Source organism: Capricornis sumatraensis, chromosome 16 (genome assembly GCF_032405125.1).
Source record: "Capricornis sumatraensis isolate serow.1 chromosome 16, serow.2, whole genome shotgun sequence".
NCBI classification, from domain to species: Eukaryota; Metazoa; Chordata; class Mammalia; order Artiodactyla; family Bovidae; genus Capricornis; species Capricornis sumatraensis.
Genome location: NC_091084.1, coordinates 40914487 through 40934399, shown reverse-complemented (window position 1 = coordinate 40934399; position 19913 = coordinate 40914487). Strand labels below are relative to the sequence as shown.

Below are 19913 nucleotides of genomic sequence, written 5' to 3'. Positions count from 1 at the left end.
ATACTCACTCTGTTTTCTCCTGTTTCAGTGGAATTTGGGTAAGGAAGATAACTCAGCCTATATATTTCTTACTAGGACTTTTTTTAAAAGGGAGACTTAAGTACCTTTTGGATATGTTATCACTACAGACATATAAAAGAAAGGACTTGGTGTTACCTCTTGTTTCAACTGGTGATGATAGGTGAATATGACACCTCACCATGTTATACAAGCTAAGCAATTGAGTCTTGCTGCTGACCTCTATTTGGTGTTATAAATACTTTTGGAGACAGAGAAATACCATTCGTTTGTGTTTGGAGTTTAACTGAGGTTTAAGTGAAGATTTCTGTTCCTATTGCTGAAGGAATTTTTAGAGGTCACTTGGTACAAGCTGTGTTAAAGAAACCCAAGGCCAGAGAAGGTGAGTGACTTGATTGAGGTGATCCAGGGAAAAAAACCACAGGGTTTAGAAGCTAGTGTTGCAGTTCGTTGTACTTTCTACCTTACTCCAATGAACCAAAATTTAATAATGTTCTGTTTTGTTAACATTCATCTTGGATTTTTGCCTGTCCTTTAAAATACTTGAATACCAAGAGATTTTTAGTAGATAAGAATTAGCATAAATCTTGGAACTGATACTTATTTGTCATGTTTTCTTTAGGATCAGAATGGTTTCCATCCCAGAATACTATGAAGGCAAGAATGTCCTTCTCACTGGAGCTACTGGTTTCCTAGGGAAGGTACTTTTGGAAAAGTTGCTGAGGTCTTGTCCTAAGGTGAATTCAGTGTATGTTTTGGTGAGACAGAAAGCTGGACAGACACCCCAGGAGCGAGTAGAAGAAGTCATTAGTTGCAAGGTAAGTATGGGAAGTAATCATTAAGAAGAGAGAAAAGAGTGTGTTTGTGTGTATATTATTATAATCATCAACAGCCTAGTATCCTGGAAAAAAATTAGTAGAAAGTCCTATAAGAATGGCAGTAAACTGAATATGAGTCCTGATCAGTAGGAGATAAAAGCTTTCCTCCATGACAAAGTTGTATAACAAGTTCTAAAGTACCTTTATGTTATATGTTTAATGTGTTTTTAGAATATTTGAGGCAAGTTATCTGTAATTACTAGACGCTTTAAATAGTTTTCAGAATAATAATACTTGAAAGTTACTTTCTAATTCTTACTGTGCTATGAGACACAATACTTTGACAACAGTTAAAATTTTGTAAGCACTAATTGCTCCCCATGAAAATATTAGAAAGTGGCAAAATCACATACTCCTGTTTGACTAATAACATGACAGAAGGGTCATATAGAATACAGAGTATATCATACATTTAAACCTTTAGAAAAACATTGCTGAGAGAAAAATGGAGATGAGCTGGAGTAAAATTATTTCATGGTCATAAGCTTTTGAATTTTCTCAAAATGAATGGATTTATCTGACATTTGTTGTTAATAACTTTGGTATAGTAGCTATGTAATTTTTTAGTTACTAGATAGGTATTTGGTACCTTTTAACCTTCTAGGGCACCTGTGACTTATATTAAAAAAAAAAGTGACCAAAACCAGAAACATCTTGAGTTACTCTGAGCAGTCAAAGAATTGCTAAGAAGTATCAAAAGATATGATGATTAATTCTAGATTAACAGCTCTCTTAGAATTAATAAATAAATAATTTATTAGAAATAATTTATATTCCATTCTGGTTTGATCTTTCAGTAGAAATCCATAGTTAATAGTGGCTGACCTTTATTGAGTGCTTACCTTGTGCCAGGCACTATATGCAAAACACTTTGTGTATGTATTTAATTATTACAGCAACTCTTGAAGGTAAGTGCTGTTGTTACTCCCATTCTACAAGATCATATAGTTAGTGTTAGAGCCAGTGTTTATGAACTCTTAATGATTGGACCTTAGAGCTCATGCTCTGGTAGGCACAGATGTTGATACATCCCATTTTGCAAATATGGACAGTGAGTCTCAGAAGTTGTCATTTTATCTGAAGTTGTGTAGCTAATAGATGCTGGATATAACATAGATGACTTGATAACAAATTCCTTTCTAATCCTCAGTGGATAAGAAAGTAAGGCAAAGGTGATGGAATGCTTTGTGATTCAGTGGGAAAAGTAATCTTGAGAGTTGGATACTTTACTGGTAAATGTTGTAGCTGGTACATGCTGAGTGAAAAATAGCTTAATTTCCCAAAGGTAATGGCTAAAAGCTTGGTACCTTTTTCACAAAAATTAAAAGAGAAGATGGCAAAAGCAAGAAAGAAGTTGGTGAAGATCAGAGAAAAACAGAGTTAACAACAGCAGGAATGAGTCAGTTTATGGATTAGGGCAGTAATAGGAAGCTTATCTCCTAGGAGAGATAAAGTATGATAAAGTGAAAGTCGCTCAGTCATGTCTGACTCTTGGCAATCCCGTAAACTATATAGTCCGTGGAATTCTCCAGGCCAGAATACTGGTGTGGGTGGTCTTTTCCTTCTTCAGGGGATCTTCCCAACCCAGGGATCAAACCCAGGTTTCCCGCATTGCAGGCGGATTCTTTACCATCTGAGCCACAAGGAAGTCCAAGAATACTAGAGTGGGTAGCCTAGCCCTTCTCCAGGGGATCTTCCTGATCCAGGAATTGAAGCGGGGTCCTTGCATTGCAGGCGGATTCTTTACCAATTGAGCTATCAGGGAAGCCCAAAGTATGATAACAGAAGATCAATTGAAAGAAAAGATAACACCATACAGGATAAGACCTGTACAGAAGTGTGGGAGTGTTTAAATACAACTTTTAATTTTCTTAAAATTACAGCATTATAATAAAATACAGTCACCAATATTCACTACAATGACTTAGGATAAATTAAAAGGTTAAATTATTGATAGATTTAGACTGTTTTCTTTACCAAGGTGTTATATTGTTTGGAAATGATTTCCATTCAAATATAATTTTGATTCAGAAGGATAAACTTCTTTCTTTTGTGAAGCATTCATGTTTTTCTTGTTTGTATTTTCCTCTTATTCATTAAGAGGTAATTCTAGACCCATAGGGTTTTAATAGTGAGGTGTAAATTAATACTAGTTTTTCCTTTTAAAAATAAATTATTTGAAACTATTAGTAAGACATTAAAGAATAAAAATAATACTTACTTTTATCCCAGTGTTTATTAAGTTTGTCTCCACATGGAAACTTTAAATAGTCCTTATCAACTAGAAAAACGTCTTTTCCCTGAATTAGTTTTAAAAAACAAATCTAGCTCTTTGAGGGCTACTCAGTGACTATATAGCTCACAAGGGTAGTTATACTCTACCAATATTCTCCCCGTTGCCACAGACTCCCATGCACTTGTGTTCTTCCCCTTTGCCCTTGCTTCCATTAAGATATATGAGTCCTACTCTGCATTAGAGGTGTTCAGTCTCTCAGGTCTGTCCAATTCTTTGTGACCCCATGGACTGTAGCACACCAGGCTGCTCTGTTCTCCATTATCTCTTGGAGTTTGCTCAGATCCATGTCCATGGAGTTGGTGATGATATCTAACCATCTCACCCTTTGCTGCCCCCTTTTCCTTTTGCCTTTAGTCTTTCTCAGCATAGTGTTTTCCAGAGGTCGGCTTTTCACATCAAGTGGACAGATATTGGAGCTTCAGCTTCAGGCTTCAGCATCAGTCCTTCCAATGAATATTCCAAGGGACTCTCAGGAGTCTTCTCCATTACCACTATTTGAAAGCATCGGTTCTTTGGCACTCGGCCTTCTTTATGGTCCAACTCTCAAATCCATACATGACTACTGAAAAAGCCATAGCTTTAACTATATGGACCTTTTTGGGGCGAAGTGATGTCTCTCTTTTTTAATACACTGTCTAGGTTTGTCATAGCTTTTCTTCCAGGGAGCAAGCGTCTTAATTTCATGGCTAGATTCTGTATAGACAATAAAAAAAGATGTGAGTTAATACTTCAGTATTTACCACCATAAAACCTAGCTATATAATAACTATGATTGAAGAATCTGCCTCTTAAAGTGTGGTAGGTACAAAGTTCATTTTCAGTTTTTTTGTGAGAGCTGAGATTGACTCAGCCGTATTCAATGTCATTTTAAAATTAAAACTATTTGGTAGCCTACTATAAGGATGTTTTTAAAAAACATGATATAATTTATAGCTTTTTTTTCAAGTGACTTTTAGTTGTAACTCTTGAGCAAATTATTTGATAATGTATATTGACTGCAGTATGTAGCAGATAGTATTATTACCTCATCACTGTATTTTTTCATATCCTCCAAATAGGTTGAAAGATTCTTCAATCATTTAAACCAATGATTCTCAAACTTTTGGTCTCTAGACCCCTTTACACTTTTAAAAATTATTGAGAACTTCAAAAAGGTTTTGTTCTTGTGAGGTTTTGTTTCAAATATCTTATTGACATTTATCATAGTAGATTCTAAACCAGAGACATTTTTAAAGGAAGAGAATATATGTACAAGCACACATTCCATTAGTCATCAAGAGTGATGATATCATCACAAATGTAGCTTTGGAAAATTCCTCTCTATACTTGTGAGAGAATGAAAGTGAAAAATAACTAATGTTTTAGTTTTATTATGAAAATAAAAAGTTTTGACTTTGTGAGGTACCTAAAATAGTCTGAAAGACTCCTAGGAACTTACCACACTTTGAGAACTGCTGCAGATTAAGAGGGTTCGGTGTTGCTTAGACCATTTAGGGACATCCTTCTGGCACATTCTTAGGGATATACCAATAGGGGCAAAAATCTTTATGCTTTAAGGAGGGAGCTGACTTTTCCAGATATCCAAAATTAATTTGAACCCAAGCTTGGCAGTAAAAATTCCCTTAAAACTTTCGAAAAGGGAGGAGGCATCAAGGGGGTTTTAAGACCACAAGGCCTATTTTATGTAATAATGCCTGCTTGTGTGTTTTGTTGCCATCTCTGCCATTTGTTTACTCATGTTTTATTATGAACCACTTATAATTGGTGTAATTATAATTGGTATGATGGTTTAGTCACTAAGTCATATCTGACTCTTGCAACCCCATGGACTGTAGCCTGCCAGGCTCCTCTGTCCATGGGATTCTCCAGGCAAGAATACTGGAGTGGGTTGCTGTTTCCGTCTCCAGGGGATTGAACCTAGGTCTCCTGCGCTGCAGGTAGACTTTTTACTGATTGAGCCACCAGGGAACCCCTATAATTGGTATAACCACTAATAATCGTTTCCCAACACACTTTTTTCCTCTATTGAGAGGTTATTTATTCTTACTCATTTTTTATTTTTCAGGAAACATATTTTGTGCCTGCTCAGTGCTGGGCATTTGACTTGATATAAAGGGTTGAATTCAGGATTAAGTAAGAGTCGTTGCTTTAATGGAACCTACAGTCTACAGAGTCTTTAAGAAGGGGGTTGAGGAAGAGAAAGTATAGAGGTGTTAGGAGAGATTGGATAGGAGCAATTATTGAAGCTGCTGTCTTAGTTGGATTGAGGGCCTAAGTAAAATGTAAAAGAGTTCGGCATCTTCTCTGGAGTCTCCAGGGTAATGCTTCTAGAAATTTCCCTCACCAGTAAGCCTTATTTGTAAAGGAAATGATTATCTTCTACATAAAGCCTGAAATTTCATTTAACTTTTGTAGTTTAAACATATGGCCATTATTTTACTCTAATCTGCTAAAGAGGACTACAACCAAAAAAAAAAAAAAAGTGATAAGGTTTGGATTTTAGAAATCTGATCATTTTAAACATTGATCTGATATATATATACTGCTTATGTCTGTGCTGAAGGATCATACAGTCCCCAAGTATTTGTCTAAATATCTGACTACAATACTCTATAAAATTAGGTCATTTTATTTTATGCCTTAAAATATTATATCATGTTTTTTAATTCCCCCCGGCACATCCTACTGATTATTCCTAGGGTCATTCATTCTCACATATATATAGCGTAGCTGCTAAATCAGTAAAATGAGTTCTTTTTATATCAAGCAGCAATTAATATGTACACTTAAAGTTGTTAAACATTTAAATAGAGTCTACTATGATTTTGAAACAGGAATAAAAAAGCATAAGCATAGGGCATACATATACTGTACTGTGATATTGTCTTCTAGCAGAATTTCTCAACTTCAGCACTCTTCACATTTTAGGAGAGTTAATTCTTTATTGTGAGGAGCTGTCCTATGGATTGTAGGGTGGTCAGCATTCTTGGCCTGTGCCCACTAAATGCCAGCAGCTCCCTTTCCTCACCATCCCAGTTGTGACAAGGCAGAATTGTCTTTCAGTTCAGTTCAGTTCAGTCGCTCAGTCGTGTCCAACTCTTTGCAACGCCATGAATCGCAGCACGCCAGGCCTCCCTGTCCATCACCATCTCCCGGAGTTCACTCAGACTCACGTCCATCAGGTTGGTGATTCCATCCAGCCATCTCATCCTCTGTCGTCCCCTTCTCCTCCTGCCCCCAATCCCTCCCACCATCAGAGTCTTTTCCAATGAGTCAACTCTTCACATGAGGTGGCCAAAGTACTGGATTTTCAGCTTTAACATCATTCCTTCCAAAGAAATCCCAGGGCTGATCTCCTTCAGAATGGACTGGTTGGATCTCCTTGCAGTCCAAGGCACTCTCGAGTCTTCTCCAACACCACAGTTCAAAAGCATCAATTCTTTGGTGCTTAGCTTTCTTCAAAGTCCAACTCTCACATTCATACATGACCACTGGAAAAAGCCTTGACTAGATGGAGCTTTGTTGGCAAAGTAATATCTGCTTTTCAATATGCTGTCTAGGTTGGTCATAACTTTTCTTCCAAGAAGTAAGTGTCTTTTAATTTCATTGCTGCAATCACCATCTGCAGTGATTTTGGAGCCCCCCAAAATAAAGTCTGACACTGTTTCCACTGTTTCCCCATCTATTTCCCATGAAGTGATGGGACCAGATGCCATGATCTTCATTTTCTGAATGTTGAGTTTTAAGCCAACTTTTCACTCTCCTCTTTTACTTTCATCAAGAGGCTTTTTAGTGCTTCTTCACTTTCTGCCATAAGGGTGGTGTCATCTGCATATCTGAGATTATTGATATTTCTCCCAGCAATCTTGATTCCAGCTTGTGTTTCTTCCAGCCCAGTGTTTCTCATTATGTACTCTGTATATGAGTTTAAGCAGGGTGACAATGTACAGCCTTGATGTACTCCTTTTCCTATTTGGAACCAGTCTGTTGTTCCATGTCCAGTTCTAATTGTTGCTTCCTGACCTGCATATAGGTTTCTCAAGAGGCAGGTCAGGTGGTCTGGTATTCCCATCTCTTTCAGAATTTTCCACAGTTTATTGTGATCCGCACAGTCAAAGACTTTGGCATAGTCAGTACAGCAGAAATAGATGTTTTTCTGGAACTCTGTTGCTTTTTCCATGATCCAGCAGATGTTGGCAGTTTGATCTCTGGTTCTTCTGCCTTTTCTAAAATCAGGTTGAACATCTGGAAGTTCATGGTTCATGTACTGCTGAAGTCTGGCTTGCAGAATTTTGAGCATTGCTTTACTAGCATGTGAGATGAATGCAATTGTGCAGCAGTTTGAGCATTCTTTGGCATTGCCTTTCTTTGGGATTGGAATGAAAACTGACCTTTTAGACATCACCAAATCTTCCCTGGGGCCTAAAGTTGCCCCAACTTGAGAAGTGGTATGCAGCAATATCCCGGGGAAAATAAACCTCATTGCTGGCAAGGATTGAATTAAAATAGCTGACTATGAAATAAATTCTGGAAAGAGAAGAAAGTACATTAAAGAGGGCATTAGTAGACTTAGTAAAGTAGGAACTAATTGGGGTACCAGTGGGTTAGAAGCATTGGAAAGATGGCTTTGAATAATAACATGGTGGCTAGAGAAGGGAGGAGCATCAAGCTTGAGATGTAACTTGTGAAGCAGCATGACCAATTCTGGTGGTAGTGGTGGAGATAATCTAATATGAAGAGGAATTAAAGGTCATTGGCAGTCTGGGAAAATGAAAAAGTGAATTCAATGTGTTAAAAGTACTTTTCTGGTTATATCTTGGGCTCCTTTTTCTCTGCTATCCCCTTATATATTCTTCAGAATTTGTCCTAGGCCTAGATCTCTACTTACTAGGTCCAGTTAGGAGATTACTCAGCACCTTCTCTTGTATGTGAGATGAACGGTTGTATTTTAAAATAGATTTGGAAAAAGCTTCATGTAATCTGGACCTTGGGTGCTCATTACTGTTGCTACTGAGTGATACTCTCCAAGGGCTACATGTGTGGTTTATAGAATCAGTAATCTGTTTCTCTCTTCCCTGAACTCAGGACCCACAGAGCCAGTTACCTCTATGGCAGTGATCTTCTGTGGAGTCTCATTGACACTTTACAGTCAATATGAACAAAACTGAACTCCTCTCCATAGGTATTCTTCCAGTGGTTTCCACTGAATGAGTTTATTCACATACAAGTGTTTGTCAGCACTCTGTTATCTGGGGCCTGTGTGCTGAGCACAATAGATGTCCCTGTCCACATGGAGTTTGTATTCTTTATTTCTTCTCCTGTCATTGGCCAAGTCTTAGAGTTATTTTCAATTTCCCAAACATAAATGCTCTGTTACTCTTAGGTGGTTATATGTGACACTTTCTTTGTCTGAAACACTGTTCTTCTACTTTATAATCTCAAGTCCTTCCCCAGCAGGGCAAGTTGTTGCTCCCGTACAGTCTCATAAAACTGTTGTGTTAGCCCTGTTTTATTACTTATAACACTATATTTTAACTGTTTCCTTTTTTAATTTTTCCTATAATATTTTAAATAACTTGAGGCAAAGGTCATTTTCTTGTTTTCTCAGTGTATGGACAGTACTTATTTTATTTGAAACGCTTAGTAAGTATTTTATTAATTACTATAAAAACAGTAATATTGAAGTCATTACCTAAAGGTGGAGAAGACTATTACTTACTAAAAGTCATATAGGAAGGTGAAAGTGAGTGCCATGTGTGTTTTATAGGCTTTTTTTTTTTGCCCCAGATTTAAGACTCTGCTTAAACTACAAGTATGGATTTTAAATGGATTGGAGAGTCAGGGTGTAATAGAACAGTGATTTGGAGGTCCCATCTATAAAATCTGGGGTAAAAAATTAAATTTGACTCACAGTTAAATGTATGTTCGTACTGTAACCATCTTGGGATCTGACTGATTCTCTAGTTAAATTTATTCCTTTGAATATACTTAAGGAATATTGAATTTTCTATTTTCAAATTAGAATCCTATATATATGATACTTTACAGGTTTTTCCAGCTTCTGATCTTAATATTTCCTTAAAAACTTTTTTTTCCTTTAATATACTTACATTTTTTTCCTCTTTAAAATTTTTCTAAGATTTAAAGTAGAGTGTAGTTAATGGCATTTTATTCTAATCTGCTAAAGAGGACTGCAGCCAAAAAAAAAAGTGATAAGGTTTGGATTTTAGAAATCTGATCATTGTAAACATTGATCTTATATATATACTGCTTATGTCTGTGCTGAGGGATCATACTGTCTAATGAACAAAGGCATAAACAGTTAAAATTTAACTTTGCAAACTGCTACCTCTGTGTCCTTGGTGAGTTACTTAACCTCTCTGTTTCTCAGATTCCTCATCTGTAAAATGGGGATAGTATTTTCCATACAGAATGATAGCAATTTAAGCAACCTTAGGATTTGCATAGTTGAAATCTAAAAAATACTGATCCTTGGGGGAGAAGATGGTGATGATGGATTTTAGAAAGTTGAAAAATACTGCCCTAAAATGTTTTTCTCTTTTGATAGCTTTTTGACAGATTGAGAGATGAAAATCCAGATTTTAGGGAGAAAATTATAGCAATCAACAGTGAACTCACCCAACCTAAACTGGCTCTTAGTGAAGAAGATAAAGAGATCATCATAGATTCTACTAATATTATATTCCACTGTGCAGCTACAGTAAGATTTAATGAAAATTTGAGGTAAGTAAAAGTATTTATGTGATATTTGAATTGCAATATAGTTAAAAGATCTAATTTGAATTCTACTTGTTAGTCAAGTCATTTTGAAAATGTTTGCTCTCTATTGTAGCTTTCAGTATCCTACAGCGTGTTAAAAGAATTTTCCTTCTCTTAACAGTTAAAAACATGGGATTGCTAATGTATGTTTCTTAGAAGTAGTTGCTGTGAATTTAAATATGGGGCAGGGAGAAAGCAAATGGGAAGTGTGGATTAGAAGAAAGAACTTTACCTTGGGTAGGAGTATTAGTCTTAACAACTAATAGCATTTATTTCCTTTTCCCTCCGTTCTTTCAGAAGTGTATACTCCAGCAGCATTATTTTTCTACTTCACACATATTGATCTGATATTAAATATTAAATAGGCTCAGGTTTTGCAGAGAAAGAAAAAATGGCTTATACATTGAAGTCATACCTTGTTTTCGTTTTAAAATTTTGGTATCACTGTTAATAGGGTACATTGGATATAGGTTTACTTTAAAAACAGTTTGGACTTCCTTCAAGATACCTATTTCAAGAAAAAACATAGCTTTCCAAATGGTCGCTATGTTTTAAGAAGTCTCACGTATATGCAATTCAAATAATGATGCTTAATTCAGAACACTTTTGATGTTATATACAGTTTTTTAATGTAAATCTAATTATATGGTCTTAGATCGGTTAGAATGGTGTATATTTTTTAGGTTTCATGATTGCTTGAAGGGCTTCTTAAAATGTTTTTAAGTTCAGTTCTGATTATAAAGGACTTTGAAATTATCCCCCATATTGTCTGTAGAAGTGCAAACCTGAATTGACACTGTGTGACATGACAGTTCAGCACCAAAACATTACAGTGAGTTCTGCTTATAGTTCAGGTGAGGGAAATGATTAATAGTCCCTTATGTTTCTTTAACAATGTTTTGTAGTTTCAAGGTGTTTTCTCACTCATTATTTCATTCCGTGCTTACATTACCCACCTTTATATAATGGGCAAATCCATTTTATATTTGAGGAAGCTGAGATAGCACTATGTAGTGGAAAAGGCATGAGCTTTGGAATTACATACCTTGGTTCTAATCTTGGCTTTATCCTTTATGATCTGGTGATAATTATTTATTTACTTTTTAGTTCTTTTTATGCAGCAGTTATGTGTTCAAGATTCATAAGTGACAAAAGAATCTTATTAGAACTTAGTATAATCTCATTTTCATAAAATATGTGTGTACACATACATGTTTTATACATATATCTTTTAATATTGGCTGGTTATTATATTTGGATAGTGTGATTACAGGTGGGTTTTTATTATGAAGTAGTCAATCTATTTTCTCTTATTCTAGCTTCCATAACCAAAAAAGAGTTCACATAACCTTATGAAAGTGTTTTGAGGAAAAGGTATATTCATACTTGATAACTGTGGTATAATCCTCAAAGGGAAAATTAGATTCTTTCAGAAGGGAGATTGTTTTGCAAACAGGCAACATTCATTCAGGTGAAACTCATCTAAATAGCCTTATGAAAAGGACCCAAGTGTAATACTTTTGGGGCAAACATTTTCTTTCCTCTTTGTCTTTCCCTTAGGGTAAGCAACATTACCATTAACAAAAGGGAAAATTTATTATTATTATTATTATTATTTGTTCTTTCACTAGAGATTGATGAACATTTATTGTTCTTCTCTTCCTTGCCAAGGCATGTATGTTTATTCACCTAATCCCAGTTGTTATATTGAAATTACTGTTTTCTATGAAGCAATTTTAATGGATGATGTCTAAGTGGTGATATTATAACATTCTAAAATACTGTAGGTTGACCTAACTACTTTTTACAGAGCAGTTATTCTTTTTTTTAATGGTTAGCATTTTTATGTCTTTTTTTCTTAATATATATTTTATTGAAATCTAGTTGCCTTACAATGTTTCAAGTGCACAGCAAGGTGATTCAATTATTCATATACACATATATTATTTTTAAGATTATTTTCCATTATACATTGTTACAAGATATTGACTGTATGTGGTTCCCTGTGCTATACAGTAAACCTTTGTTGCTTCAGAGCAATTATTCTTTATAGCCACTTTTTATTTTAGTCCACAAATAAAAAATGGTTCAAAGCCTTTACTTCCAGGGCAAAAAAATCTAGATTTCACTCCCCAAACTATATTTTTGGATAAATCAGAATAAATGGCACACAATTTGCAAAGTCCATATAGTCTAATAGAATACACTTAAATAACCATAAAATAGAAAATGTGGAGTTACTGAAGAGCATATGTGAAAGTGCTATGCAAGTTGAGAGGTAGCAGAGCTCATTTATTTTTCACATATGGTGGTCTATAAATCTTGAAGTGGGGAGAAATGGATATCAAGATTAAAAATTATAAAGAAATACTGACAAAAGGAGAGAGTGATATTGAGGATAAAAAAGGGAGTTACATCATAATCTGGTATCCCTTAAGTATTAAGGAAAGTGAGGGTAGGCAGGGCCAATGGAGTTGAGAGTAAAGAAGTATCAAGAGACTAGAGACCATGGTGAGGATGTAAAACAGGCTTAAGTGCAGAAATGGAAGGACAGATAATGTGGTGTGGGGAAAATTCACAGTATGAGGTTTTAGAGACGGAACAGTTTGGGGTGAGAAAGCCCAGGGTAGAAATATGAGAGTAGGTGTTCCGAAAGGAGTAAAAGTAAAGATCCATAATTAGAAAAGATTAAGAAACGATTGAGTTTAAGGCCACTGATTCTCAAACTTTAGAGTGTGTTATGAAGCTTAAGAATTACTGGAGAATGTGTTTAAAATGCAGAATCTTGGACTGTGTTTGCCAAATTCAAAGCCTGTAGTTTTGAGATAATAAGCGGGAATCCTCATTTTTAGGAAGAACCTAGGATGTGACTTATTTTTTTTTAATATAAATTTATTTACTTTAATTGGAGACTAATTACAGTATTGTATTGGTTTTGCCATACATTGACTTAAATCTGCCCCAGGTGTACATGTGTTCCCCATCCTGAACCTCCCTCCCACCTCCCTCCCCATCCCATCCCTCTGGGTCATTCATCCCAGTGTACTAGCCCCGAGCACCCTGTCTCATATATCAAACCTGGACTGGTGATTCGTTTCACATATGATAATATGTTTCAATGCCATTCTCCCAAATCATCCCACCCTCGCCCTCTCCCACAGAATCCAAAAGACTGTTCTATACATCTGTGTCTCTTTTGCTGTCTTGCATACAGGGTTATCGTTACCATCTTTCTAGATTCCATATGTATGCGTTAGTATACTGTATTGGTGTTTTTCTTTCTGGCTTACTTCACTCTGTATAATAGGCTCCAGTTTCATCCATCTCATTAGAACTGATTCAAATGTATTCTTTTTAATGGCTGAGTAATACTCCATTGTGTATATGTACCACAGCTTTCTTATCCATTCATCTGCTGATGGACATCTAGGTTGCTTCCATGTCCTGGCTATTATAAACAGTGCTGTGATGAACATTGGGGTACATGTGTCTCTTTCAATTTTGGTTTCCTCAGTGTGTATGCCCAGCAGTGGGACTGCTGGGTTGTATGGCAGTTCTGTTTCCAGTTTCTTAAGGAATCTCCACACTGTTCTGCATAGTGGCTGTACTGGTTTGCATTCCCACCAACAGTGTTAGAGGGTTCCCTTTTCTCCACACCCTCTCTAGCATTTATTGCTTGTAGACTTTTGGATAACAGCCATTCTGACTGGCATGAAATGGCACTTCATTATGGTTTTGATTTGCATTTCTCTGATAATGAGTGATGTTGAGCATCTTTTCATGTGTTTTTTAGCCATCTGTATATCTTCTTTGGAGAAATGTCTGTTTAGTTCTTTGGCCCATTTTTTGATTGGGTCGTTTATTTCTCTGGAATTGAGCTGCAGGAGTTGCTTGTATATTTTTGAGATTAATTCTTTATCAGTTGCTTCATTTGCTATTATTTTCTCCCATTCTGAAGGCTGTCTTTTCACCTTGCTTATAGTTTCCTTTGTTGTGCAGAAGCTTTTAATTTTAATTAGGTACCATTTGTTTATTTTTGCTTTTATTTCCAGTATTCTTGGTGGTGGGTCATAGAGGATCCTGCTGTGATTTATGTCAGAGAGTGTTTTGCCTATGTTTTCCTCTAGGAGTTTTATAGTTTCTGGTCTTACGTTTAGATCTTTAATCCATTTTGAGTTTATTTTGGTGTATGCTGTTAGAAAGTGTTCTAGTTTCATTCTTTTACAAGTGGTTGACCAGTTTTCCCAGCACCACTTGTTAAAGAGAGTGTCTTTTCTCCATTGTATATTCTTGCCTCCTTTGTCAAAGATAAGGTGTCCATAGGTGAGTGGAATCTCTGGGCTTTCTATTTTGTTCCGTTGATCTATATTTCTGTCTTTGTGCCAGTATTATACTGTCTTGATGACTGTGGCTTTGTAGTAGAGCCTGAAGTCAGGCAGGTTGATTCCTCCAGTTCCATTCTTCTTTCTCAAGATTGCTTTGGCTATTCGAGGTTTTTTGTATTTCCATACAAATTGTGAATTTATTTGTTCTAGTTCTGTGAAATATATTGTTGGTAGCTTGATAGGGGTTGCATTGAATCTATAGATTGCTTTGGGTAGTATACTTACTTTCACTGTGTTGATTCTTCCGAATCATGAACATGGTATATTTCTCCATCTATTAGTGTCCTCTTTGATTTCTTTCACCAGTGTTTTATAGTTTTCTATATATAGGTCTTTAGTTTCTTTAGGTAGATATATTCCTAAGTATTTTATTCTTTTCTTTGCAATGGTGAATGGAATTGTTTCCTTAATTTCTCTTTCTGTTTTCTCATTGTTAGTGTATAGGAATGCAAGGGATTTCTGTGTGTTGATTTTATATCCTGCAACTTTACTATATTCATTGATTAGCTCTAGTAATTTTCTGGTGGAGTCTTTAGGGTTTTCTATGTAGAGGATCATGTCATCTGCAAACAGTGAGAGTTTTACTTCTTTTCCTATTTGGATTCCTTTTATTTCTTTTTCTGCTCTAATTGCTGTGGCCAAACTTCCAAAACTATGTTGAATAGTGGTGGTGAGAGTGGGCACCCTTGTCTTGTTCCTGACTTTAGTGGAATTGCTTTCAGTTTTTCACCATTGAGGAAAATGTTTGCTGTGGGTTTGTCATATATAGCTTTTATTATGTTGAGGGTATGTTCCTTCTATTCCTGCTTTCTGGAGGGTTTTCATCATAAATGGATGTTGAATTTTGTTAAAGGCTTTCTCTGCATCTATTGAGATAATCATATGGCATTTATTTTTCAATTTGTTAATGTGGTGTATTACATTGATTGCTTTGTGGATATTGAAAAATCCTTGGGATAAAGCCCACTTGGTCATGATGTATGATCTTTTTAATGTGTTGTTGGATTCTGATTGCTAAAGTTTGTTAAGGATTTTTGCATCTATGTTCATCAGTGATACTGGCCTATAGTTTTCTTTTTTTGTGGCATCTTTGTCAGGTTTTGGTATTAGGGTGATGATGGCCTCATTGAATGAGTTTGGAAGTTTACCTTCCTCTGCAATTTTCTGGAAGAGTTTGAGTAGGATAGGTGTTAGCTCTTCTCCAAATTTTTGGTAGAATTCAGCTGTGAAGCTGTCTGGTCCTGGTCTTTTGTTTGCTGGAAGATTTCTGATTACAGTTTCAATTTCCGTGCTTGTGATGGTTCTTTTAAGATTTTCTATTTCTTCCTGGTTCAGTTCTGGAAAGTTGTACTTTTCTAAGAATTTGTCCATTTTTTCCAAGTTGTCCACTTTATTGGCATATAGTTACTGATAGTAGTCTCTTATGATCCTTTGTATTTCTGTGTTGTCTGTTGTGATCTCTCCATTTTCATTTCTAATTTTATTGATTTGATTTTTCTCCCTTTGTTTCTTGATGAGTCTGGTTAATGATTTGTCAATTTTATTTATCTTCTCAAAGAACCAGCTTTTGGCTTTGTTAATTTTTGCTATGGTCTCTTTTGTTACCAACAAATTACAAAAGAAATCAAAATATGCATAGAAACGAATGAAAACGAAAACACAACAACCCAAAACCTGTGGGACACTGTAAAAGCAGTGCTAAGGGGAAGGTTCATAGCAATACAAGCATACCTCAAGAAACAAGAAAAAAGTCAAATAAATAAACTAACTCTACACCTAAAGCAACTGGAAAAGGAAGAAATGAAGAACCCCAGGGTTAGTAGAAGGAAAGAAATCTTAAAAATTAGGGCAGAAATAGGATGTGATTTAAATGACAGATGTCTGGGTCCCCTGCCTTGGTTGATTAATTGGCTCCTAGACATCTGTTTCTATATCTTCATCAAATTAAAAAGTAAAATAATCAGCATTAGTGATGAAATCAGTAATGTAGGTAGTATGTTTGTAATCAGTGATGTAGGTAGTATTTTATCAGAGATAGGAAAGAGAGTGGTGAGGAAGAGATCGTGATGGCCTGGGGAATTTATTTAATATGTAGTTTCCCAGGACTCAGTTTAGACATTGGAGAGTGTCTAAGGATGAGGTCCAACAGTCTGCATTTTTAATAACCGGTGTCAGTCATGCCAAGGATGAGTCCCTGGTCTATGTCTTAGAGGTGTTATCAACATAGAGTTTGAACAATCCAATATAGAAGACAGGTGAATAAGAAAATTTATTAGCTGTTCAAGTTGAGGTTTGTCCTTTATTGAAGTGATTTCTGTGTCTGCATTAATGATGGACCATTATTACAAAGATTTGCTCATTTTGCTCTCCCCACCAAAAGCCAGTGTTTCATAAAATGCATTTAAGAATTCATATAACCAAATAATAGCGAGAACTTTTATTTTTGTTTAGCACTACTGAATGCTTTCAGATCTAACATGTCAGGACCTCAGCCTAAAGTTCAAGATGTAGAAATTGGATGGTGGTAAAACAAGAGTGAGAATACTAGCCTGGCAGGGATATTAAGAGTTATTTATGTGGACACAAAATGCCTTCAGGTTTGGGCTCTCAGTTGCAGACGAATGGTAAGAGGTGAGCAGACAGAGCACAGGTGTGCTTCCTTTGTAAAGTTATTCCTACTTTTCAGTGACCCAGAAATTCTGTCACCATCCTCAGGAGCCTGTGACAAAATATCCTTTGTGGCTTGCTCCCAAAACATTACTCTCCCTACCACTATTGTTTTGCAAATGGGAAAGAAGATAGCACATTGCCTTACAGTCTAGTGGACAGTATCCTGTCTGTGAAATGTCTTTTTTCTTGATATCTGTTCAAACAGATTTTCCTCCTTCAGTTGAGATAAGGAAAGAAAAAGATAAACTCATGATTGTAAGACCCCAAGCAGATTATTTCATTGAAAAAAATTTTTTTTCTGTTTTCATAGGTTCTCAGATACTATTAAATTAAAAGAAAAAATAAGACCCAAGAGTTTTTTCTCATGAATTATTTCTTGTTCCTAGTGACCCAGAACTTGTTGTCCTGTCCTCAGAAACCTGTAATAGGATATTTTCTGTATACCTTTTCCAAAACAGCACTCTCCCCATTCCGACTGTTTTGCAAATGTGATACGCATCAAAGCACTACTTTATGGTTAAGTGGACCAGATTCTATCTGTAACATATTCTGGCCTTTTAAAAGAATGGTTGATTTTTTTTCTTCTTAAATATTGAAAATGTAACCAAAACTGTTTTTTTATTTTTTTAATTTTCTTGTGGTTTCTCTTTGAAAATAGTTTTCCATGAAATGTAAGCATAAAATTTATAATTTTCCTATTGAAACAATTTCTATGTTTCTGACTTTTCCATATATAATTTTCATAATGTGATATTTCATGTTATTATCCTGTAATTTCACATTGACTTAGCATGGCAAATTTAGGGAATTTTCCTGAGGCTGTGGGAATAAAGGGAACTCTTCTACTCTGCTGGTGGGAATGTAAATTGGTGCAGCCAGTTTCTTCGGAGAACAGTATGCAGGTTCCTCAAAAAACTAAAAATAGATTTGCCATATGGTGTAGCAGTTCCACTCCTGGGTGCATATATCTGCACAAAACTATAATCCAAAAAGATGTATGCAACCCTGTGTCCATAGCAGCACTATTTATAATAGCCAAGACATGGACAACCTAAATGTTCATTGACAGATGAGTGAATAAAGAAGGTGGGTATGTATACATACAATGGAATGTTATTCAACCTTAAAAAAGGATGAAATAATGCCTTTTGCAGCTACATGGATGGACCTAGAGATTATCATATTAAGTGAAGTAAGTCAGAAAGAGAAAGACAAATACCATATGATATCACTTATATGTGGAATCTAAAGTATGACAGAAATGAACTTACCTATGAAACAAACTCACAGACATAGAGAACAGACTGGTGTTTTCCAAGGGGTAGGGGAGGGTTGGAATGAAAGTTTGGGACTAGCAGATGCAAACTCTCATGCAGAATGGATAAGCAACAACGGACCTAATGTATAGCACAGGGAGCTATATTCAATATCCTGTAATAAACTGTAATATAAAAGAATATGAGGAATATTTATATTAATAAATATATAACTGAATCACTTAGCTGTACACCAGAAACTAACACAACATTGTAAATCAAGTATACGTCCATTAAAAAACAAAAGGAGAAATGTAACCAAAAATCCCCCAAAACAACAAATGTAGGAAATTTTACTTTCTTTTTGAAAAATTAGGGTTAGATTAAGTTTTTCCTATCAGTTAAAATTTCAGTAGTTTAACTAAATTAGTAACTGTTATTGCTGTAATTCCTGGTACTTTATCATAATCTCTTTCAGATCAGTTGTATCAGCTGATAGTGTCACCAAACACTGTATTAACTTTGCCAGTTTTTTTCACAGTATTACTAGTTTTGAGTGTTTTAACATTTTTTCCCCCTCAAATATGTTATAAATGAAAGTGTAATATAAAGTGGGCTTCCCAGGTGATGCTAGTGGTAAAGAACCCACCGGGTAATGCAGGAGATATAAAAAATATGAGTTCAATCCCTGGGTCTGGAAGACCCCCCCGAAGGAGAAAATGGCAACCCATGCCAGTATTCTTGCCTGGGGAATCCCATGGACAGAAGACCTTGTCAGGCTACAGTCCATAGGGTTGCAAAGAGACACAACTAAAGTGACTTAGCATGCAAATAATAGATCACAAAAACTACTCACCCTTTAAGTAATATTTTTTAAATGCCTATTTTGGGACTGTGTTAGGAATAATGCTAAGTACTTGCAAGCTTTTTTTTTTTTTTTTTTCATTTAATTTTCATTAAAATCTTAGTAGGTAGTCTCTTACCTGTTCTCCTTTACTGATGAGGACACAGGCCGGAGTGCTTGAATGACTTTCAGTTCAGTCGCTCAGTTGTGTCCAACTCTTTGTGATCCCATGAATCACAGCATGCCAGGCCTCCCTTGTCCATCACAACTCCTGGAGTTTACTCAAACTCATGTCCATCAAGTCGGTGATGCCATCCAGCCATCTCATCCTCTATCGTCCCCTTCTCCTGCCCCCAGTCCCTCCCAGCATCAGGGTCTTTTCCAATGAGTCAACTCTTCGCATGAGGTGGCCAAAGTATTGGAGTTTCAGCTTCAGCGTCATTCCCTCCAGTGAACACCCAGGACTGATCTCCTTTAGGATAGACTGGTTGGATCTCCTATCTGCCATGAAGTGAGGGGACCAGATGCCATGATCTTTGTTTTCTGAATGTTGAGCTTTAAGCCAACTTTTTCACTCTTCTCTTTCACGTTCATCAAGAGGCTTTTTAGTTCCTCTTCACTTTCTGCCATAAGGGTGGTGTCATCTGCATATCTGAGATTATTGGTATTTCTCCTGGCAATCTTGATTCCAGCTTGTGTTTCTTCCAGCTCTGCGTTTCTCATGATGTACTCTGCATATAAGTTAAATAAGTAGGGTGACAATATACAGCCTTGATGTACTCCTTT

The 19913-nt window shown here is 36.0% G+C and overlaps 1 protein-coding gene across 1 annotated transcript in view; it reads left to right on the top strand.

The window, feature by feature from the left end:
* The first annotated feature begins 647 nt into the window (after positions 1 to 647).
* Positions 648 to 19913, top strand: part of FAR1 (fatty acyl-CoA reductase 1) — a 41834-nt gene continuing 22568 nt past the window's right edge. Inside the window, exons 1-2 of the mRNA XM_068988862.1 lie at positions 648 to 836; positions 9761 to 9936. Coding sequence (XP_068844963.1) covers positions 648 to 836; positions 9761 to 9936 — 365 coding nt within the window. The remainder of the gene's footprint in view (positions 837 to 9760; positions 9937 to 19913) is intronic.